The 20,419-nt window shown below is 36.6% G+C and overlaps 1 protein-coding gene across 4 annotated transcripts in view; it reads right to left on the minus strand.

Annotated features, from left to right (window-relative positions):
• The window catches only part of COL11A1 (collagen type XI alpha 1 chain), a 164,480-nt gene that overhangs the window by 72,606 nt on the left and 71,455 nt on the right, over positions 1-20,419 (minus strand). For all 4 annotated transcript variants that reach the window (XM_074876656.1, XM_074876655.1, XM_074876654.1 and 1 more), the window contains 15 exons: positions 19,066-19,119; positions 18,898-18,951; positions 18,251-18,304; positions 14,920-14,973; positions 14,763-14,807; positions 13,191-13,244; positions 13,058-13,102; positions 12,539-12,592; positions 12,030-12,074; positions 10,601-10,654; positions 7,322-7,366; positions 5,687-5,740; positions 5,562-5,606; positions 2,180-2,233; positions 1,167-1,274 (listed from right to left, as the gene is read on the minus strand). In XM_074876656.1, coding sequence (XP_074732757.1) covers positions 1,167-1,274; positions 2,180-2,233; positions 5,562-5,606; positions 5,687-5,740; positions 7,322-7,366; positions 10,601-10,654; positions 12,030-12,074; positions 12,539-12,592; positions 13,058-13,102; positions 13,191-13,244; positions 14,763-14,807; positions 14,920-14,973; positions 18,251-18,304; positions 18,898-18,951; positions 19,066-19,119 — 819 coding nt within the window. The remainder of the gene's footprint in view (positions 1-1,166; positions 1,275-2,179; positions 2,234-5,561; positions 5,607-5,686; positions 5,741-7,321; positions 7,367-10,600; positions 10,655-12,029; positions 12,075-12,538; positions 12,593-13,057; positions 13,103-13,190; positions 13,245-14,762; positions 14,808-14,919; positions 14,974-18,250; positions 18,305-18,897; positions 18,952-19,065; positions 19,120-20,419) is intronic.

Here is a 20,419-nt window from a genome sequence, read left to right on the forward strand (position 1 = left end):
CTTTTCTAAGAGTTTATGAACAACATTATGCTCAAATTATAACCCTAACACCTTTCTGAAGTTCTACTAATGACATACTTGCAAAAAGTAGCAACTTTTGATGAAAAGAGTTTGTTCCCAAATTTGCTGAATACATTTTTTTCTTCCTGGCAAAACTCTTAGCTGTGAACCTTGTTACGTTTTTAGTAGTACCACATACCAAGATTTCAACGTATACTTTTGAAGACTGTATATAGATAAAAAGACAGAATAATTAATCATGATGTCAGATGGGATGTTTCTGGAAAATACTAACTGTTCTTATTTCAAAGACAGCGAGACTGAGAAAGAAATGTAAAATGCACTTCCTGTCTTATTCTTTTCAAGACAGAACTATCATTAAAGCCACAGTTAACCAAAAAAATTAAAGGGAAATATTTTCATCTGCATCTTCTCACTTTACTGAAATATAGTATATACATTTCTAAACCATCATTTCTGTTTTATTTTATCATTCTTTCCCAGTTATCCAAAATGCCACTGCTGAAATCATCTTTCTTTTCTGATGCCATCACCCAGTGAAATATGGTACCCACACACGCATTCCTCAGGCTCCTTTCCTCCTCTGTATCACTGAGGTCAGGATTCTACAGAGATTTGTACTTTGTGCTTGTGCTCTCCTGTATTTCATGTCACTATCCTTTTTTTCAGTCCTCTATTTTAACAGCCCCTTTTGCTTTTGCCAACCCTATTTTGGATTTTTATTCAGGATAGGTTTTCTGTTTAAAACAATCTTCACATCAGAATTTGTCATAATATGTCTGTGAAAATTAATTCACTCTCCAGCAGCACCTTTATCTTCCTTTGTGCCCAACTGTTTTCTTTGCAATGCATTTTCCTTTGTTGGCATGCTCTGTATGTAATTTGGGGTAAGAATTTAGCTGCCTCACATGCTGATAAAGTACTATAATGCCCTTTTGTATACTTACAAAATAAAGATTCCCAGTACTTGTTCAAATGTGAACTCCAGTGGTCTGCTATAGTAGTGGTGTCTCATAAAAACTATTGTTAGGTAGCTAAAGATTTTGCAGATCTGGAGGCTTGTTTTTTTAGTGATGAAGATCATCACTAAATGATGAAGATCATCACAGGCAGTGACATGTTTGTGTTGGTATCTGGCTACTGACCTTTTCCCCAGCTGGACCAGCAGCACCTGGGTCCCCAGATGGACCTGCTCGACCTTTTGGACCTTCTGGACCGTCTTCTCCTCGTGGACCTGGCTGGCCAATTTCTCCCTAAAATACACCACCTTATAAATATGAACAATTGCCTTTGTGCATATATTAGAGAGACTACCTATAATTACTTGAAAATGTTTTCAGTAAACGTAAATAGAGATTAGAATAATAGAACCATAGAATGGTTTGGGTTCAAGGGACCTTTAAAGGTCATCTAGTCTAAGACCCCTGCAACACGCAGGGACATCTTCAGCTAGATTAGGACACTGTTTATGTTCATTCTATAAATGCAAATACATATAAATTACGTGCTGAATATTACTTTCACAAGTGTAAGAGCCCAGTTGCCTTGCCTGAAGAGAGCTGCATTTGCAAACTGCGTATTCTTATTTTTCCTTCCCTAAATTCTTGTGAAGGCACTCTGACAGTCCATAGAAAGAAAAACATTTGTTTCTAGGTACTTATGTGGATACCATCTTCACAGTTATTTATTCATACAGACAACAGATACAGGCCAGAAGCCTCTTGTGAGTTTTTTTAGAACCCCCACAACACTTACTATTAAAGGAAGTAAGTGCCCATTGAACTAAATAAACAACATTTTGGCAGAGATCTGCAAGATGCTAGGTTGGAATCAAAATATCTTTATCCTGGATGGATTAATTTTCCTCAGGCAGATACTGGAGATCTTGGAATCTGGAAAAGGAGATTCCCTAGGAAGAAGCTTTGTGAAAAGGATATCTAAGACTGACATTCTCCTTCTCTTTAGAACTGTGCCATTGTTGATTCACAAGAACCTAATCTCTGGCTCAAATCTGTATATGCACAGGGAATAGAAATAATTTAAGCTACTAGGTTTTATTTTATTTTTGGTTTAAATTTATTGGTTTGCTTCAGTGATCCTTTCAAAATAATAACATTTAAACTTTTTAAGAACATATGGGCTGTGAACAAATACTTACCCGGTCACCTTTAAGGCCCATGTCACCTTTAAATCCTGGAAAACCGTCTTCACCCTAAAAAAGGCAGAAATGCATGCAACTACTTTTAATAATAGAGAGGATTTTTTTTTTTTCTGCAGACAGAATAAGAAAATACATTCACTACAGATTAAAATAATTTGCATAGATAAAGTGAGAACTTCAGACACCAGAAAATCTAACATGGTTGTTGATATTTTAGAGAAAGTATATCAGTGCACTACACAAAATGACTTTTTACTTTGAAAGTTCCTAATAACAGCTGTTTAAAGCTGTTTAAAATCTGTTTAGAGAAAATAGAATTCTACTGTTTTACTACGAATTATCTTGCAAAGTCCTTTCTGAACTCCTAAGCTTTTTTCGATTATCACTCTTTTTAATAAGGTCATCCATTCAATTAACTAAAAAATTGGTGGCAAATTATTCAGTGTTATTCTTTGTGATAGAAGAATTTCCCTTTAATTAATTTTTCTTTTAAACTAGTGTCTTAATAGTATCATGAAAGGAATCAAAACATTGGCTGGTTGTGACATCTTAACAATAAAAAAAAAGATATATACAAATGTTCATAATCTAAAAGAAAAAGTAGTCATCTCTATATAGTAGTTCGATGTCTGGCAGTACTCAGCCCTGCCTACTCTCATTGGCTGATGCAATTGAAAGAAAGTAGAAAAACCAATGGACATTAAGACTAAATCCATACACCGTGGCAAAACAGATGCACATTACTGTTATTCCTAGTGAGAACTAATTATTTACTGCCTAGAAAATTCTGGTAGAAAATTTACTCCAAGCATTTTAATAAGTCTCCATGGTGAAGTACAAGCAGACAGGACTCAGACAAGTTTCATTTACACCTGTATGAGTTCAGATACAAACAGAAATCTCCAGTTGTTCAGTGGAGTTCATGACTCGCTCTAGCACAACTGATCAGTTTCTGGTTCCCTCTTTCTTAGACTAACTCATCATATAACTACTGTTCTAATATTCAGACAACAAAGATTATTGACTGCATTTTTATCTAATGCTTATTTATATCCTGAGAGTGAAGGTCTTTGTGATGAATAAGCACATAGTAAAATGTTTTACTACGATGCTGGTTTTTTATATGCTGAAGTAATATTACTGACTTAGAAACTGAGTAATATTTGGACTGTCCATAAAGCCAGGAAAGAGTGATACTGTGCTCCATGTTACTGAAATAAAAAGAAAGGCTTTCTATTTCATCCTCACTTTGAAAAAGAAGTTTGCAATCTGAACTCCTGGGCCCGCAAAAGCTTTATCTTCTCCCAGATCAGCAACCGAGACAAACTGCAAGGCTAAAGCCATTTTGACTCTGTTCAGAAGTAGTCATACTGCATGAAACAAATAACCCTAGAAAGGGTGATAGAAATAGATTTTCTAGTGATGAACAGCTCAAAATAGGTGAGGAGACATTAAGATAAAAAAAAACCCAAGCAAATATATTTTCTTGATAGTATGTGTTCATGTAAAAAAAGATGAGGTAACCCATCGTGATTCATTGAAAATAATACCCTAAAAAACATTCTAAAAGCAGATTTCCCATTCCTTCTAGATGGTGAAACTAAGCTTTATATGGTCATCTTATATTGCATACATTAAAATTTCAATGTGGTCCTTCTTAAAATTTAGAGAAAGATGAAAAAGGTAGAGTGCAAATACATGAAAAAAGCTTTAATTGCAAAAGTTGCTCAGTTATGGACATGGGCAGTAATAATTATATGAGAACACTTTGCAACATATCACCAAGGACTGACCATGTGCCAACTAGTGACCAAATGGCTGCCAAATGAACTGAAACTCTCCTCCAGCTTTCACAGTGAGGTTCCAGCTATTGAGATCTAAAAAAGGCTGATTTTATTCCATGTAGGAGGAGAGAGCTGAATGCTCTATTTCCTCTTCTGCTGTTAACAAAAAATAAAATAGCTAAAGAGTTCTAGTCACATTTAATGGTCAGTACAGAGATGGACCTCTTCTGATATCCCTGGGACCATTCCAGATCTACAGAGGCTCTCCTGAATGATCAGTTTATTTATTTCTGTCTCTTACAGTGCTTTCCCCCATGTAATGGCATCTGAGTAATTTCAGCAAAAAAGGCCTGTGTAACAGACCTTTAAAGCACTGTGAGAACAATCTAAGAAATATCTCTGTGTGACCTTTTGAGGTATTTAGTAGAGATCAGTGTCTTACTGCAACTATGAGTTCAGTTTTTAGGACCACAGAAATATTGTAGAGATTATGCTAATCAGTATTCATTGATACACACATATATAGACACACATATATTAAGTTTATTTATATGTGAGTCCTGTATTTTGTCCTAGCTGGATATTAATCACTCAATAAGGCACAAGAAAAAGCTGGGTTTTTTAACTGTCCAGTCTCCACAGGTATTAAATACACTCTTTCTCAGCTTAGATTTAATGAGCAACTCTAAAATGAGTATGCAGACTAGACAAACTGTGGTTTAGGAAAGCTGAAGAATGTACAGCAGCTCTTGGCATCTGAGCCTGAAAGATAGATCTCTAGTGCTGAAATCAAGGCTTTTTTGGCAAGACTGAGTCTTCTGCTTTAGACATAGCTATAAATATACACACAGTAGCCACCAGAGCCACAAGGCTGAATTTGCCTGTGTGGTCAGGAGGTATGACCGATGGTGTTTGTTATCTGTCTCTCATTCCAAGTGCTGAGGAAAGTGGGAATTTAAACCAATACTGTCTGTAGTTGCAGTCACCGCAGACCATCAGAACTCAATAGAGATCGCAGTAGTTGGTGTTTGCTCTAGTAAGAGCTCTACATACAGAATTAATGGTATCAGGGGGACATAAAAGCTTTCTTCATATTCGTATATATGCATCTGACTGGAGCTGTCCATCACTTTGGCAAAAGTCCCCCAAACACCTGGGACAAAAATACCTGGAACCTAGAAAGCCATTGGAAGTTGTACATAAAAAAATACAAAATCTAGCCTACAGCTCTATCTAAACAGGTAAGATGGCACTATTGTCACCACAAATCTCTCTGATGCACAAGCTTCTCGGTATCCACTATAGAATCTATTAACAAGAGAGGGGATGTCTAATTCTCTACTTAAGAGCACCCTTAGAGAGAAGTTTCTTAAATGAGTGTGAAGAAGGTCCAAAAATATTCTAATAACTGAAGGTTTTATATTCACTTTGCACCAATGTAAATAACCATGGAGGTCAGTGTTTTGGGCTTGGTATGTCCTTAGGGTAAGGCAAAAATAAACCCACTGCTGTGTTCCTGAGCACACTGCTGTGAAGGACACAAAAGGCGTTGCAGTGAAATAAGGAACACAGAAAAAGGGAAAGAAATTAAATACCTTTTCACCTTTGGATCCCTTGAGACCACGGACACCATCAGCTCCCTAAAGAAAGAATATAAAGAATGACCCACATGCATATATTCAAAAAGGGGTGGGGGAGGAATCTAATAATTAAATCTTACCTTTACACCACGAGGACCTGGATAGCCAATTGGACCCTGAGGACCTGGAGGCCCCTAAAACATATTGGAGTAAAGAACCTTTGTTTGTACAGCACTTGGTTAGCAAGCAGTTTTCTTCTGAGTCTAATCCTTGTTCCTTCACTATAATACAGCACTCGTGTGTGAGACATCAAAATAACACTGGGCTGCCTGCCACTAAGAAAAGTCATGGCATCACAAAGCACCGTTCAATGTCACTACAAAACTATTAATAGAATTATGAACTTGGTTCTACTTGTATATTTGGGAAACGTCTATCCACAATACAAATTATCTGAAACAATGATAACTGGAAAATGTAACAAACAAACAAACAAAAACAAACAAAAAGATGCCTATTAGAAACCAGTGGTGTCTTACTGGGGAAAATTTATATGTTAATTATGATGATGACAAAAGTCAAAAGTAGATATCAAAATAATGATAATAATAAAAATCGTGGTCTTTAAAAAAAAGAGATTCCAAATCTGAAAGCTAAAAGGCTCATGGTGATATAAATACTGACTGGTGTCTGGATGCTGTTATTTACGGTTTGCTGAGCATTTTAATGATGCTTAACTTCAATACTATGCAATCCAATGGCAGTGTCTAAAGAAACTGTTCTGTAAACAGTGGAAGCAAAGAAGCCTGGAAATATACATATCTGTGTCTGAGGCTGAGCTGCTTTGTTGATTCTTCAATGTCTGAGATGGACAGATAACAAAATCTTTCCCCAAGGGGGCCACTGATAAGGTCTTTTTCCCCTTTCCAATTGTGTCTTTTCACAAAACCTTTAGACTAACATCTCTGAGAAATAAAATTTTCTATCAAATTTGGCTGAAACTGATCAGTAAATTCAAAAGACATAAGGAACAACTGACAGATGGTCACACACCTGTAATTTCAAAACATAAATGCTCTGCATAAGTTTTATTTTCTTAAGAAATCAGGACAAAATCTACAAGCCTCTAACAAATAACATTTTGGACAAACTGTAATACATTGGTAATATGTACCTTCTGCAATGTACTATTCATTCATTCATCCTATTTATCCAGAATACAGCCTTTTGGTATTGCCACTGAAATCAGTACTGCAACTGAAACTTATTTCAGGTGCAATAAAGGGTGTTATTCTGGATAAATAAGGGTCAATATTGAGCAAGCAGAATGCTTTAAAGAGCCCCAAGAAATAAAGAAATTACTTTTCACTGCCACTGACTTGAAAGTGACCTAAAAAAATACAATGTATATGCATGCATTTGTAAATCTTCAAAAATCAAAGTTGGGAAGAATCCTAGAGGGTACTCTACAATAGAACTGTAAACTCAAACTATTTGCAAGTTATTTATATGAAATGTATGCAACTTTTAATTGATTGTCAGTCAACTCCACAATCGGTTTTACTTTAAAAGAGTTATCTCTATATTATTTCAAATCTCTATAATATTTAGAATATAATAAATATGTTTGTCTGCACACAGATGCTTTGAATGTGTCATGGGTTTTCTATTATCTTCCTTGGTTCTTGGAGCAAAAAAATATGTCATAAAGCTGAAAAACTGCTAAAGGTTTTCTTGAAAGCTATGTAAATAAATGGAAATTTTTTAAAACTCACCAATGCACCTTTATCTCCGGACTGACCCTCTTTGCCAGGATGACCCTGATTTAAGAGAAATGTTTCTGAATTGGAAAATACTCGTTTTTTCAGTAGTGACATTTTATTATAAAAACACAGTTATTTAAACACTTGAATTTCAGGTCGTTAACCACCCTTCTTCTGTATTAGAACACACACACACAAAATTTTGAGGAAAGATTTTCCTCTCAATACCAATTTAGTTTATGTAACAAAAGAAAACCTGGACAATAGCTATGTTAATGTTTTCAGGAATATCCTGATCACTCCTTCTGTTTAGTTAACGTTTCAGCAGTAAGAGGTTTTTAATGCAAGACACTCTCAAATTTGATTTTGAAACAAGCAGGGTGATTAATGCTACAGCATGAAGACATTCCTAAAATTATGTAAAAGATTATGGAATTGCAGAAGCCAAGAGAAGGATGATTTAGTTTTAACGTTCTATGTCTTTGTTTCAAACTGTGACTTGCTTTTAAAACAAAATATGTTTATGTCTTAGTCTTTATTCTACATCACTGATGTTAATACTGCAGTGCTCAAAACATTTAACAATCAATTTTTTTTCTTTCTGAAAAAATGTACACTAAAATGATGCAAAATTTAAAGGCACTTTAATGAAACCAAAGGTTAATAGAATATTACTCTTTATGAGAATCAGTCAGGAATCCTTTTTCTACTTATGTTCATCAGTTTTATTAGAGGAACATAGTAAATGTCTAGTTTTGCCAAGCATGTGTTCCCACATAACATGTAGCCAGTAACTAAAACCATTCATGTTTTGGAGTCACTGACATCCCAAAATGTTTTCAGTGTGACAAACATGATATGACTTTGGTGTGGCTGTTAATCTCTTATGACAAACCTCTGGTGCTTATATTCAATTTTCTGGCCTTGGAAAACAGTCTAAAATATGTTCTTTATTAAAAGAATGATTAAAATAAAAAGTATTTGATACTTGCTTACCAGTGATAATTAATTTTCCTTTAAAGGGTTTGTCTTACTAACACTGAATATATGTTGTTTTTTAAAATGTATGTATGTCAGTTGTTTAATCCTAATCTCACAGAATATGCTTTCTTGTGCACAAAATTTTAAATCTCCATCCAGTATCAGAGGCCTCTATAACATTAAATGTCTTTAAAAATGCTGCTATTAAACAGCACATTTGTAAGCCTTTAGATTTCCATTAATTCGAGTATAATATACCGCTTTTAACAATGACTCACTTTCAAAATAGAACATTTCCTCACATAGAAGTAAAACAAAATAGCTAGCAAGAATTTTCCTGATCTCCTGAAAAAATGCTCTTGAGATTCCACTTGATCTTAACACAGATATCACAGGACCAGTTACAAAGCACATTGCAATCAGAAGGTACTGCTCATTGCCTTCAATCACTAGTGTAATTCTATGGTTGTAAATAGGTCATGTCAATTAGAATAGATTTAGTTTAACCTGCCTCTCCTGCCCTTTCTCTGAACAAAACTACTTGTGCATGAGGGAGATAATTTTGGGTAGGTGTATGGGGTCTGGCTGGGATGGAGCTAATTTTCTTCACAGCAGCCCATATGGTGCTGTGTTTTGGATTTGTGACTAAAACTGTGTTGATAACACACCAGTGTTTTGGCTGTTGCTGAGCAGTGCTTGTACAGCGTGGAGGTTTTCTCTTTGTTCCACTCTAACCCCTCAGAGAGTAGGCTAGGGGTGGGCAAGAAGCTGGGAGGCAACACAGCCAGGGTAGATGTCCCAAATTGACCAGAGGGATATTCCATGTCATATGATGTCTTACTCAGCAATAAAAGCTCAAAGAAAGGAGAAGGAAGGAGGGGACGTTCATGGTTATTGTGTTTGTTTTTCCAAGTAATCCTTATGTGTGCTGAAGCCCAAATTTCCAGCAAGTGGCTAGCCATCTGTCTGCAGATTGGAAGTAGTGAATGAATTCCTTATTTTGCTTTGCTTGTGTGTGTAGCTTTGTTCTACTTATTAAGCTGTTGTTACCTCAACCCATGAGATTTCTTGCTTTTGATCTTCTGATTCTCCCCCATTCTGCTGTGGGAGGAGTAAGCATGTGACTGGGTGGGTGCTTAGCTGCTGGCTGCAGTCAACCCACCACAGTAGGGATGTATACCAGGTACACACCTGATTATGTCTTACAGCACTTCCCCCTTGCTTTTAAGGTTTAACAATATGCAGAGTTTAAAATAATGCTTATGTTTGGAAATTAATATTGTTCCCAGCATGCAGAAAAGGATAAGGGGGAAAGTTCAAATGTTTACACAATGATTCAAGATACAGACTTCCAGCTGGACTGTCATTGCATATATAACATTCTCCATGAACATAGTACTTTGGTGGGTAAAAGAGGTGTGAGAGCTCTGGGTACAGTTCTGTATTTGTAATATAAGCATCTATGTAGTGAAACCCCTGCAGACAGTTCTGTTGTTCTTATCCTAGCAAAAGTCCTGCTGAGAGTCAGGTTTAAGACATGCAGATTTAACCTAAAAGAAAAAATGTAAGGGAAAATGGCATGGGGAGGAGAGACATGGTCTGAGAAGTCATTCTGACTGTCTAATGGCTCTTGGTGGTATAAAAAGATGATGATTTTGATGCAAGAAAACTAGTGTATATGCATGTCATTATGAACAATGATTCCATTTAAGTTTAATGTCTAAACTGCAAGCAATGCTACTCAGGTGGTTACACTGTGCTCATGTAAGTGAATGCATCCTCAGAGCTAAGATGAATTCCTTAGTGATCACAAGATTCTAAACTTTGGCTCAGGTCCATCCCAGAGTAGACAATGAAAGAAGCAGCCCAAACATGTAATATGCACCTTAGGTCAGGAAGCAGAGAAAGATCTACTCTATTCTATGTTTCCTCAGAGAACAAGTGGTGAGCATTTTTACAGATGATTTGCTTTGCCATACTGACATAGTAGGACTACAGTGAAACAGTATCTGGCCCTTTGTGTGTCAGTTAGGTTATTTACACATCCCTGCAGATGTTTCAGATGCATTTCATCATCTGGGAACACATTTTAAAGGCCCACAGACATTTTTAGCAGCTGCTTCAAAAATGTAATTCTCTTAGTTTTAACAGCTCAAATGATACAGGGGTGTTAGATGGATCTTATGTTGTTGACAGCTAGGACTACCAGTGCTTTTAATCTCTTTCTTTTTGCAACACAGGTATCCAGAAATATTTATTACTTGGTAAAAGTACTTAAACATTCAAGGGATGAAATATTTGGTTACTTACAGGAGGCCCATCAGAACCAGGAAGGCCAGGAAGGCCAGGTTTGCCTTGAGGTCCCTAAAGGCAGTAACAGAGACACATCTTAAGAACAATAGTGAACATTCTATCATTTGCTAGGATGACAGAGGATCATCGTTGTTGAGGACTGGTATGCGGTATGCCCTAAAGCAGCAAACTATCTTAAATCGTTTTAGTATTTTAAAACAACTGGTGAACCCATCGCAGGTGTAGAGTATAAGAAAAATAATAATAATAATTGAAAAAAAAAAAAAGGAAATAAAAAGGAAAAAAAACCCCACCCATATCCAATACATTTGACTCTACGAGCTAAGGATATAAATTAAATACCTAAATCCCTTGATATGGTTATCGGGGATAAACCAAAAATATAACAAAACAAAACTCAGAAAAATACTATCATACAATATATTAGCGCAAGGCCAGTTCTTACAATCTTTAATCAATACAAATCACCCATATTTTTCAGTGAGATGCTTGACTGAGAACAGGCTTCAGGAATTACTCTGTGAACGTGCACGTACCCAACACAAGATGGGGAAGAATTCTCCAGTGTACAAAATTATTATTTAGAATTTCAGGAATAAAAGGATTAACCATATGAAAGATACCAACAAGATCAAGAGGCAGAGTACAGGTTACAGAATTCCAGCGCTTATAGCTGAAAGGCATGGTACATCTTTGTGAAAGTGTCTTGAATGTGTATATTGTGGATCTAGCCCATTTTGCTAGAATAATACTTCTTAGGCACACAGGCAGGTAAAAAGCATGTATATTATTTCCTAAAATTTCCTTCAATTTCTCTTAAAGTATATACTAAATAGGGAAGAGGAGCAAAATCAAAGAAGAATCAATAGACCAGGAATTCAGCAAGAAGAGGAGAAAAGTAAAATTAGCATAAAATTCAAGTGACATTTTTAAAATTAACAGATGACATGTTTCACACCACCAGAACATGTACAAACAGATCGGAAAAAAACAAGTGACACTGCAGTATGCCAATTACACTGCAGTTATGTCAAAATATAATCCTTGAAAAAAGAGAAGAGAATAAGACTTGAGTAGGTAAAACTTTGATAAAAAAAAAGAGATTAATAAAAATAATTTTCACAGCTTGCAGTGAAATTAACTAACATACAAGTATACACTGTTTAGTATTGTAGATGTGATTCTGAAGCTAAGAAGAGAAAATTAATCCAGAATAAAGGGAGGAAACTATGCTTGTGAAAAAGTATATATGAAAGGAAAGCCAGGCCTCCATTGGTTATTCAATTTACTTGATGATTTCAGGAAGATCTGTTAATTTTTAGATCTTCGGTTACTATTCTGTAAAACACAGCAAAGCCCTTAAGCACATAAGCAAGGTTGTTGCACAGAACTGACTGTGAAATACCAGAATAATGCTGTAACTTACTTTTTCACCAGGAGGTCCAATAGGACCTTGCGGACCAGGAAGCCCCTATTAAAAAGAAACCAGTGTGAGAAACCAGGGAGAACAATATACATACATTCACCCTACTAAAGGTCCCTCATTAATCTGTTTAAACACACTGGCAAATATAAGTGGCTTTTTTTCCCCCTTACGAGTTAGATCAGGAGTTTTGTGTGAGCCTTTTGCACAAGCCACTATTCTGGCAGTAGGTCTGTAACAAGATCCTATTCAGAACCCTCCTCCAGGTGTGGCCATTCCTGCTGCATTCCAGGAACACTGAATGAGTCATTTTTCTCCTGAATGAAAAATCCCTCTGAAAGCTTACTTGAAAACTCTGCTCCCACTGCCCTCAGCACATTTGCAGCATTATTTACAAAATCCTTGAAGCTTTATCAGTTTTGCACATGAAAAGCTAACCTTTTAGTAATTTTCATTTATTAAACATTTGCTGCACATTACATCGTATTTCTTGAGAGTTATTTTACACTTACTTGTGGGCCTGGAATTCCTTGCTGACCAGGAGGTCCTGGTTCCCCTTGAGGACCCTACCATGGAAAAAAAATACCAGGGCATTAGGTTTGCATTTCTGCATTACAGATCTTCATTGTCAGGACTAAAAGGAATACAAACTCAACTTTGTTCCTCCCTCTTTAAAGTCTACCACCAGCTTTCTATCCAGTATGATATTTTTTCATGCTAATGAATATCATGGCCTTTTCTTTAATAGAGAATTTATCTCTCTTTAATAGAGAATAACAGCCCACACATAGGACCTTAGCACTGGAGTCCATGGTGCTAAAGGAGCTTGAGAGAGAAAGCATGGTTAGGCCTTTTGGCTGAAGACTAAATAATAGGAGGCTTCTCTTTTCTGTGTGAAATCATCATGAAACTGAGTATTTTGACATAAAAGTTTAATTAAATGGAAGGGATGGCATAGTGGCAGGGACAAGAGAATGTGGAAAGGATTCTTATAATCCACTCCCTTTTTAATTCCCAGCTTACTTACTCACCATGTTTCCTTTTGGGCCTGAAGGTCCATCAACACCTGCAATGCCCTACAACAAACAACATAAACATAAGCAACTTTCAGTGGACTTCCATTTTTCTTCTGGACATTGTGAATACAAAACAGTTCATACGTACTGGTTGTCCAGGCGGACCAGGTGTACCTCTGGGGCCCAGTAATCCCCGTGGACCCTGTAAGAGAACAAACACTTATTAACAACTGCATCATTTTTTCTGAACAGAGAGGCCCAGGAGCAGGACAGAGCAAGGAATGTCATAAGGAGTAGGAAGGATATGGGGAAGGCAGCATGGGAGTTGAAGGAGACAGACAGACAGACAGACAGATGGGAAGGAAGGAAGGAAGGAAGGAAGGAAGGAAGGAAGGAAGGAAGGAAGGAAGGAAGGAAGGAAGGAAGGAAGGAAGGAAGGAAGGAAGGAAGGAAGGAAGGAAGGAAGGAAGGAAGGAAGGAAGGAAGGAAGGAAGGAAGGAAGGAAGGAAGGAAGGAAGGAAGGAAGGAAGGAATACACTGATAACAGATTCTCCTGAAGGCCACCATATGTCTGAACAGGATGTCAGTGGCAGGGCAAGCTTTTATTTAGCTGCTGTATGGTCATTTCAGAGAAAAGTAGGAAATAACTATTTATATTTCCTGGTGCAGAACAGTGGCACAGCATCTTCCACTAAAGTTTCAGCTGTGTCTTGGCCTGAAGGTCTGACCTGAATAGTAGCATACATGTTTGTATTCATGCCTTTAGAAAACATGATGGTCTGTCATACTCTATACTACTATTTTAAGTGTATAACAGTGTTTTTATCTGTAGTAAAGACCCACTAAATAATTAAAAATTACTAATAATTTTATTATAATAAATGCAAGGTATTCTGTAAACCAAAATCAGATTTCTTCTTCCTACCCCTAAAAAATTTCACAAAGGACCCAGGACTATTCTCCTAATTAAGGTGAGCAAGATTTGGTCTATAACATAATCTTTTGGCTTTATACTATGTAAATGAATATTAGTTTTCATCATTTGTGTCATCACTCGTGTCATGTTGCTAAAGTAGGCAGAACTGAGTCTCCAGTCTCCTCATGTATGATATAGTCACAACTCACTAACACTGACTCTGTAGCACCTTCTTCCTACTTTGTGAGTAGGCAGCAGTATTTAGGGTAAAATTCCCCTTTTTGAGGCATGATTTCTTGCCTGCAATGCAGAACTCTGCTCTGCAGTGACAGCACCTGCAGAATTGCAACTGACAGTGGTGGAAATTCTGTATGTGAAACAATTGTAAAAATACACAATGAAGCACAGCAGTGTGAAGAAAGGGAAGAAGCCAGGCCTTATCTTCCAATAAGTAGATGTTTGGAAAACATTTTCAAAGCAACAAGGGCTTGGTTATATTGTCATGTATCAAAGACTTCAGTGACTGATTTTACACAATAGGATAAGAAATAGCCTTTGTGATTCTGAAAGTTCTGTATACTTGGCTGGATATATCCCTGACTTAATTCTAATCCTGTAAGTAGTGTTTCACCCCTAACAAAACTGTTCATTTGTTTGCTTTTCAGCCAGAATCAGTATTCTCTCTATATACACACACGCAGTAATTTTTATACCTGGAATTCAGAACAGTTCCACAGAAAGAAAAATATCTGAGAGTGACTTTTGTTTGTAACAGAAACAGAAGAATAAGAAAGCACTGCTTACAGCTTCACCTGGGAGACCTCTTGGTCCAACTTCCCCATCTTCTCCCTGTTTTTGTTCAAAGGGAATAGAAGTTTTAGAAAAAAAGAACATGTATCACAACCACATTCCCATTACATGAGGATTCACTCTAGATTTTACTGTGTAAATAGCAACTTACTCTTGATCCATCTTCACCAGGTAAGCCAGGAGGTCCCTGTGGGCCACGGTCTCCCTGTAGAATAAGGAAAGTCATTAAAGTAATACATCTGTTGTTGGAAACAACAATGGATGGGAAAGGAAATGAAACCAAATGTGTTAGCTGAAGTCTGATGTGTCAAAACATGTCTCGACACAATAACACAAATCCGTAGGTTATAGTACTCAGTAAAGTCTTTTATTACATTAGTATAAAACCAAATGAACAAGATTGAAACAATGAACTATTTGTGTTTGTAAAATTTCACTCTGCAACTACTCTTGGCCCCAGAACATACACAAAATACTGCTACAAAAGGCAGTGTTACCCACATTTTCCTTTGTCTCACTGGCACCTTCCCCCTCCCCCTACGCAATGTATTACTGCCAGTAAAATAAGGCATGTGTACATGGGTCAGAAGTTAATAAACCAATTGCTGGGCCCTGGAATATACATAGTGAAGTTCACTAACCACCTTTCAGAACCACGCTCCCTGGCACCAGTCATTGAGAGCCTTGGGACTGATTTGTCTGAGGCTTTGGAAGGCAGCCAGACTTCCACTTCCTCTCAGAGGTTAGGGCTTTTCAAGTCTATATATGCAGAGCCTCAGTAGATTCTGGACTATACTTTAAAGATTTATTTTTCTTTCCCCATTTGTAAAGAGAACTAGTGTGCTACATAGCTGAAACACCACTGACTGACCTCTTTTGGGCAGTGGATTTTTAGACTGTGACTTCCTTCTGGCATTGGACAACAACCAAGTATTCATGCTGTTTTTCTTAATTTTATCAGTGTCTCCAAGGAGCCTGACCATTGCTGTGGATCCTAGCAGAGGTATATGGAGTCACTCTTTAGCGGCTCCATTCTTCACCCTTTCAAACTTTCCTAGGGAATTTTATGTAACTTGCTGTCTTACCCCAGAGCTATCTAATATTAGGGATGTCAGGATTTTATTCTACTGCCTTTCTGTCCTCTATAAGTTGGAGTCAGCATGGGAGAGAAAATGAAATTCTATGATTTGCACTTTCATACCCATAAGATGAATTAATACAGCAGTTTCTATATTTTGCTAAGTTTTGGAACTACTCAGTGTGATTTTCTGGTAAAGCATGTGTTTTTCTACATGCTAAATGACACTCTTGAAAGTTGCCACATGAGACACATGATCTGTGCTCTGGCTTCCAATTAATATCCAGGTGAAGACTGACCTAAGCTTTCAAATATTGAAACAGTTCATCCCTTCAAGGGCTACCTTTCTTGTCTTGCAATCACATGACACTTAGAGTTAGATTAGGAGCTTGCATTCAGCGTCCTGGTATTGTCATTCAGTAAGAACAAAACTTCCCTTCATTATCAGCCTTCTCAGTTCTTCAATTCCCCAGTTCTTTCCTTCAAATGTTCTGTTAAAGATTGAATTTTTTTCCTTAGACCTTCTGTTCTAGTCTATCGTGTCTTGGTTTTATACTGGAGAAGGTTATGCATCTAGTAAATCTAAATAAGAAAAGTTCAAAGTCATAGATATTGAGGCTAAAAGGAATGTTACACCATGCAGTCTGATCTCCCCTGCACTGGAAGTCAGAGAATCTCATCCAGTAACTCCTGTCTGACAACTTGTGTTTGATAGAGGAATAACCTCAGAGAGACATCCAAATTGCAACTCATAGTTCAAATATGATTAATACTAAAAGCAGACCTAAAATTTCTGCTCTAAAGTTATGGATTTTCAACACCAATTCTCTTACAGCTGAAACATAACTACAACAGAAAAAGTGTTTCTCATGTCTTTCATTCTGTGCTCTTTATTGAAAGCCAAAGACAACTGAATATTTGCATTATATGCTGTCAGTATATATGAAGCTGAAGAGCTACAGCTATCTGTTCTGGCTTTGAAAAAAGCTGCTTTCAGAAAAATAATAGTTTGTACTTTTACAGAACATTTCCATAGAAACACGAGAATGCAGTGATTTTTAAATAGTGGGATGAAAGAAATGATGGAAAGAAGTCATTATTTTCATTACTATTTTGCAAATTTCAACGCAAATTTATTCTTCTATTTTTTTTTTGTTTGTTGAGGAATTATGAAACAAATAGAATATTTGCAAAAAAAATTAATTTCTTTATGACTTGGAAGGTCTCACAGACAGACAATTCTAGTATTCCAGGTTGGAAAACAGACAAATTCCCTGACTGAACCAATTTCTGATAAGCCTTCAGACTGAAGTAGTGGCAAGAGCTTAATGTCTATCCCCCTCTGCTGGTCACCTGCTGATCAAGCTGGATTTCAATTATGTGATGCGCTGATTGCTTTACATTCTTTAAGTTAAAGGGGATGGTGAAAGAGGATGAACACATTTCTGTATGACACTAGTTCTTTTCCCACTGCACACAGAACTCAAAAGAGTATTCTTTAGATGCTGTTACAAAGAACTACATTATGGGCCAGTAGCCAATGCAGCTGAGATTTTCTGGGAAGTGCAGCAACTGTGCTAACCTATTGAAGGGTGACAGCTATAATCATTCTTTGGTCATCAAGCTTTAGCACATATGGGAATGGTTCTGCAGACATTCCCACTCACTGTTTCTTTTATGGTGTGCTGCACTTACCAGGACAACAGTCAGGGAGGTACATTCAGTAGAGTATGTTGTTACTAACATCTACATTACAGGTATAATTTAAAGCAGAAATCCCCTGATGTGATTATTTCTACACTTTATAGGGAAAGATGCAGTCTCATCCTATAGACTGGTACGACACAAGGAGAAATTACATTAACTATTTTAAATATTACTTCAAGTTTTCCTAACTTATCTGACCCGACTCTGATCTTTCTTTAAACTTCAGTTGTTGGAATAAGCCACACTAAACAATTCACTTTGCAATTCAAATATTCAAATGCATTTTTTGAGCAAGCTTCTCAGCAGGCTAAAATTTGTCATGCTTCTGATACAGAAACTTCATGCTAATTTCCTTTTCCTATTATTGTTTCCTTTAACAATCACTTTAAATCCAACAGGCAAATTCCTTAAGTAAGAAAAATTAGAGCAAAACCTAGCTGAAGATATGATCTGAATTCTGAAATTATATTTAAATCATTGAGATATATATATATGAATCACTGTCTATTGACTGATATTACTAAATTGTTTCATGAGGAATACATTACCTGACAATATACATATTATTCTGTAGTGTGAAAAGTTGACATTCTTTTTTAACTTACTCAATAGTCCGTAGTGCTATTCTTAATGAACAGTGCATTATTTTTGTGACAGTATCAATTTGTTGTTGTATAAATATACATATTTTTCTTACCCTGTTACCTTTGTCACCAGGGAGACCAGGAAGACCATCAAATCCTCTGTCACCCTAGGAAAGAAGAAATCACAGCTTTAGTGAATGACTACTACATTCTGTATTACGCTGAATAAATTGTGCCTTCCCTCTAAAAGTTAATTTCTACCTTTGGTTATATGTACACTTTTGTTACTGAACGAAACACATGGAGGGGAGCACACAGATCAAACTCACAAGGTCTTCTTCTATGCACTAAAGCAAGAGAAGATGCCACACTAACTTTTTCACTGTGCTTTAATTATGCTATTTATAAAAAGAAGTCTACATTGAAATGGAAAGCTCAATTCTAGCTGCACTTTACAGTTGCAAAACTGACTTTACTATTACTGATACTCTGTAACTAGAAACTGATTCAGAAGGATAGGAATCAAGTCCCAAGAATCAAGTTACTTCAAGGTCAGACTACTAGCCATTACCATTAATTACCATATTTTAAATAGATGATTCATTCTCAGCTCTTGCATCTGACCAGCTATCTGAAACCTCAGTATTTTCTCTTGAGAGAAGAATTTTGGGTTAGCCTGGAAGAAACTGTGGTACCTACATAAAAACTGTCTAGCCCGTTCCAAGACTGAAATAAAGCCTCAGCTCTCATTATTATTTACCTTTGCACCAGGTTCTCCTGGCATTCCTCTAGCACCATCAGCTCCAGGACGTCCCTGCAAAAACCCAAAGGGGCAAACATTTGAAAAAGCAGTGGAATCAGTTAATATTCAAATATATTTACATAGAAACTATTTACCCAGAGCAAGGTTGATCCATACACTACCTACCCTTTTGCCAGCTTTTCCACTTGGACCAGGGGCACCTTGAACACCACGAGGACCCTGAATTTAAAGAGTGTAATTCTTAGAATCACATTCATGTCAGCAAAAAGCTAGTTAAACATCTCACCTCAAGAACAAGATAAGATTTTTTTATACACAAAGCTGCATTTTTTTTCGAGGAGATGGATTCTGGTTTCCAAATTACCATTAATTTTAACAGAATATGGGTATCCAAACTGGCCTTAGCACTACCAATTTTAACACTAGTTTTCATGAGATGGCACTATACATAGCATAATTGGGCCTTTTAACATAAAAGCTTTTTACATTCCTTTCATGGCTTTGAAGATACCAGTCCTGGTTTGAAAACTCTCTTCCTCTCATGCCAAAATTATTTTAGTCACATAGTAATTATTTCATGAAAACTAAATAGGGCTTATTTCATATCCCTAACTCATACACAGACATGAGTTATTCTGGTAAACAGCTCACATGCTGTCTTAGCTTTACATAGCACAGTTTTAACTAGAGGGACGCAAAATTACCACAGACTGAAAACCTAATTCTAATTTTCAAACATATGTTAACTTTCATTGACAACTGTGTGGGCATGTTTCTGTGTAAGCTTTCTCATTGCCCATCCAAATGCATCTTCTTCAGGTGAAAATAGCAATGGTAAGGACTAGTCATCCAAAAATACTGAATAGGAAGAGAAAAAATACTAAAACTGTAAGTAAGCAAACTGGAAGAAGGACCAGCTGTTCAGAGTGCCTTTTTGTTTAATTGCTTTCTTTTTCTTCTGCAAATATCAATGTGGAGTTTTAAGACAGGCACTTAAGAATGCAGCAAATCCACTTGAGATCTGGCAAAATCATTGTTTCAGAGACTCCTACCATGATTTCTTTAAGAACCCCCTATTACTCTTAGATTTAAGCTGAAAGATTTCAGTGTGTTCCACTGCTTTTTAACATCACTGCACAGGAGCTGATGTAATAGTAAGCTGAGAAGAAAAGTGGGCACTGATTCCTAAAGACTTATTCTCGCTATGTAACATCTTTCTTGAAAATATCCTGTTTAATAACCAACTAAATTCAGCCTCTCTCACCTTCTAAGATCTGATATGATCAGAGCCCAAGGTCATACAATTGCAGACTGAGATATGACTATTTAACAGAGAAGAGACTGAAATGACAGTGTTAAAACAGGTTTTCAAGTGATGACACTACATGTGAAAATTGCTCTTTGTTATATAAGGATTGTTACTTTCATATTTCAAAATGAACAGTCAAGCTATTGCATTTAATTAGGATAGTATTGTAAAAGTTGTTTTTCTTCAATTGCATGTGGAAAGTATATCATT

This window comes from Strix uralensis, chromosome 8 (assembly GCF_047716275.1).
Source record: "Strix uralensis isolate ZFMK-TIS-50842 chromosome 8, bStrUra1, whole genome shotgun sequence".
NCBI lineage: Eukaryota > Metazoa > Chordata > Aves > Strigiformes > Strigidae > Strix > Strix uralensis.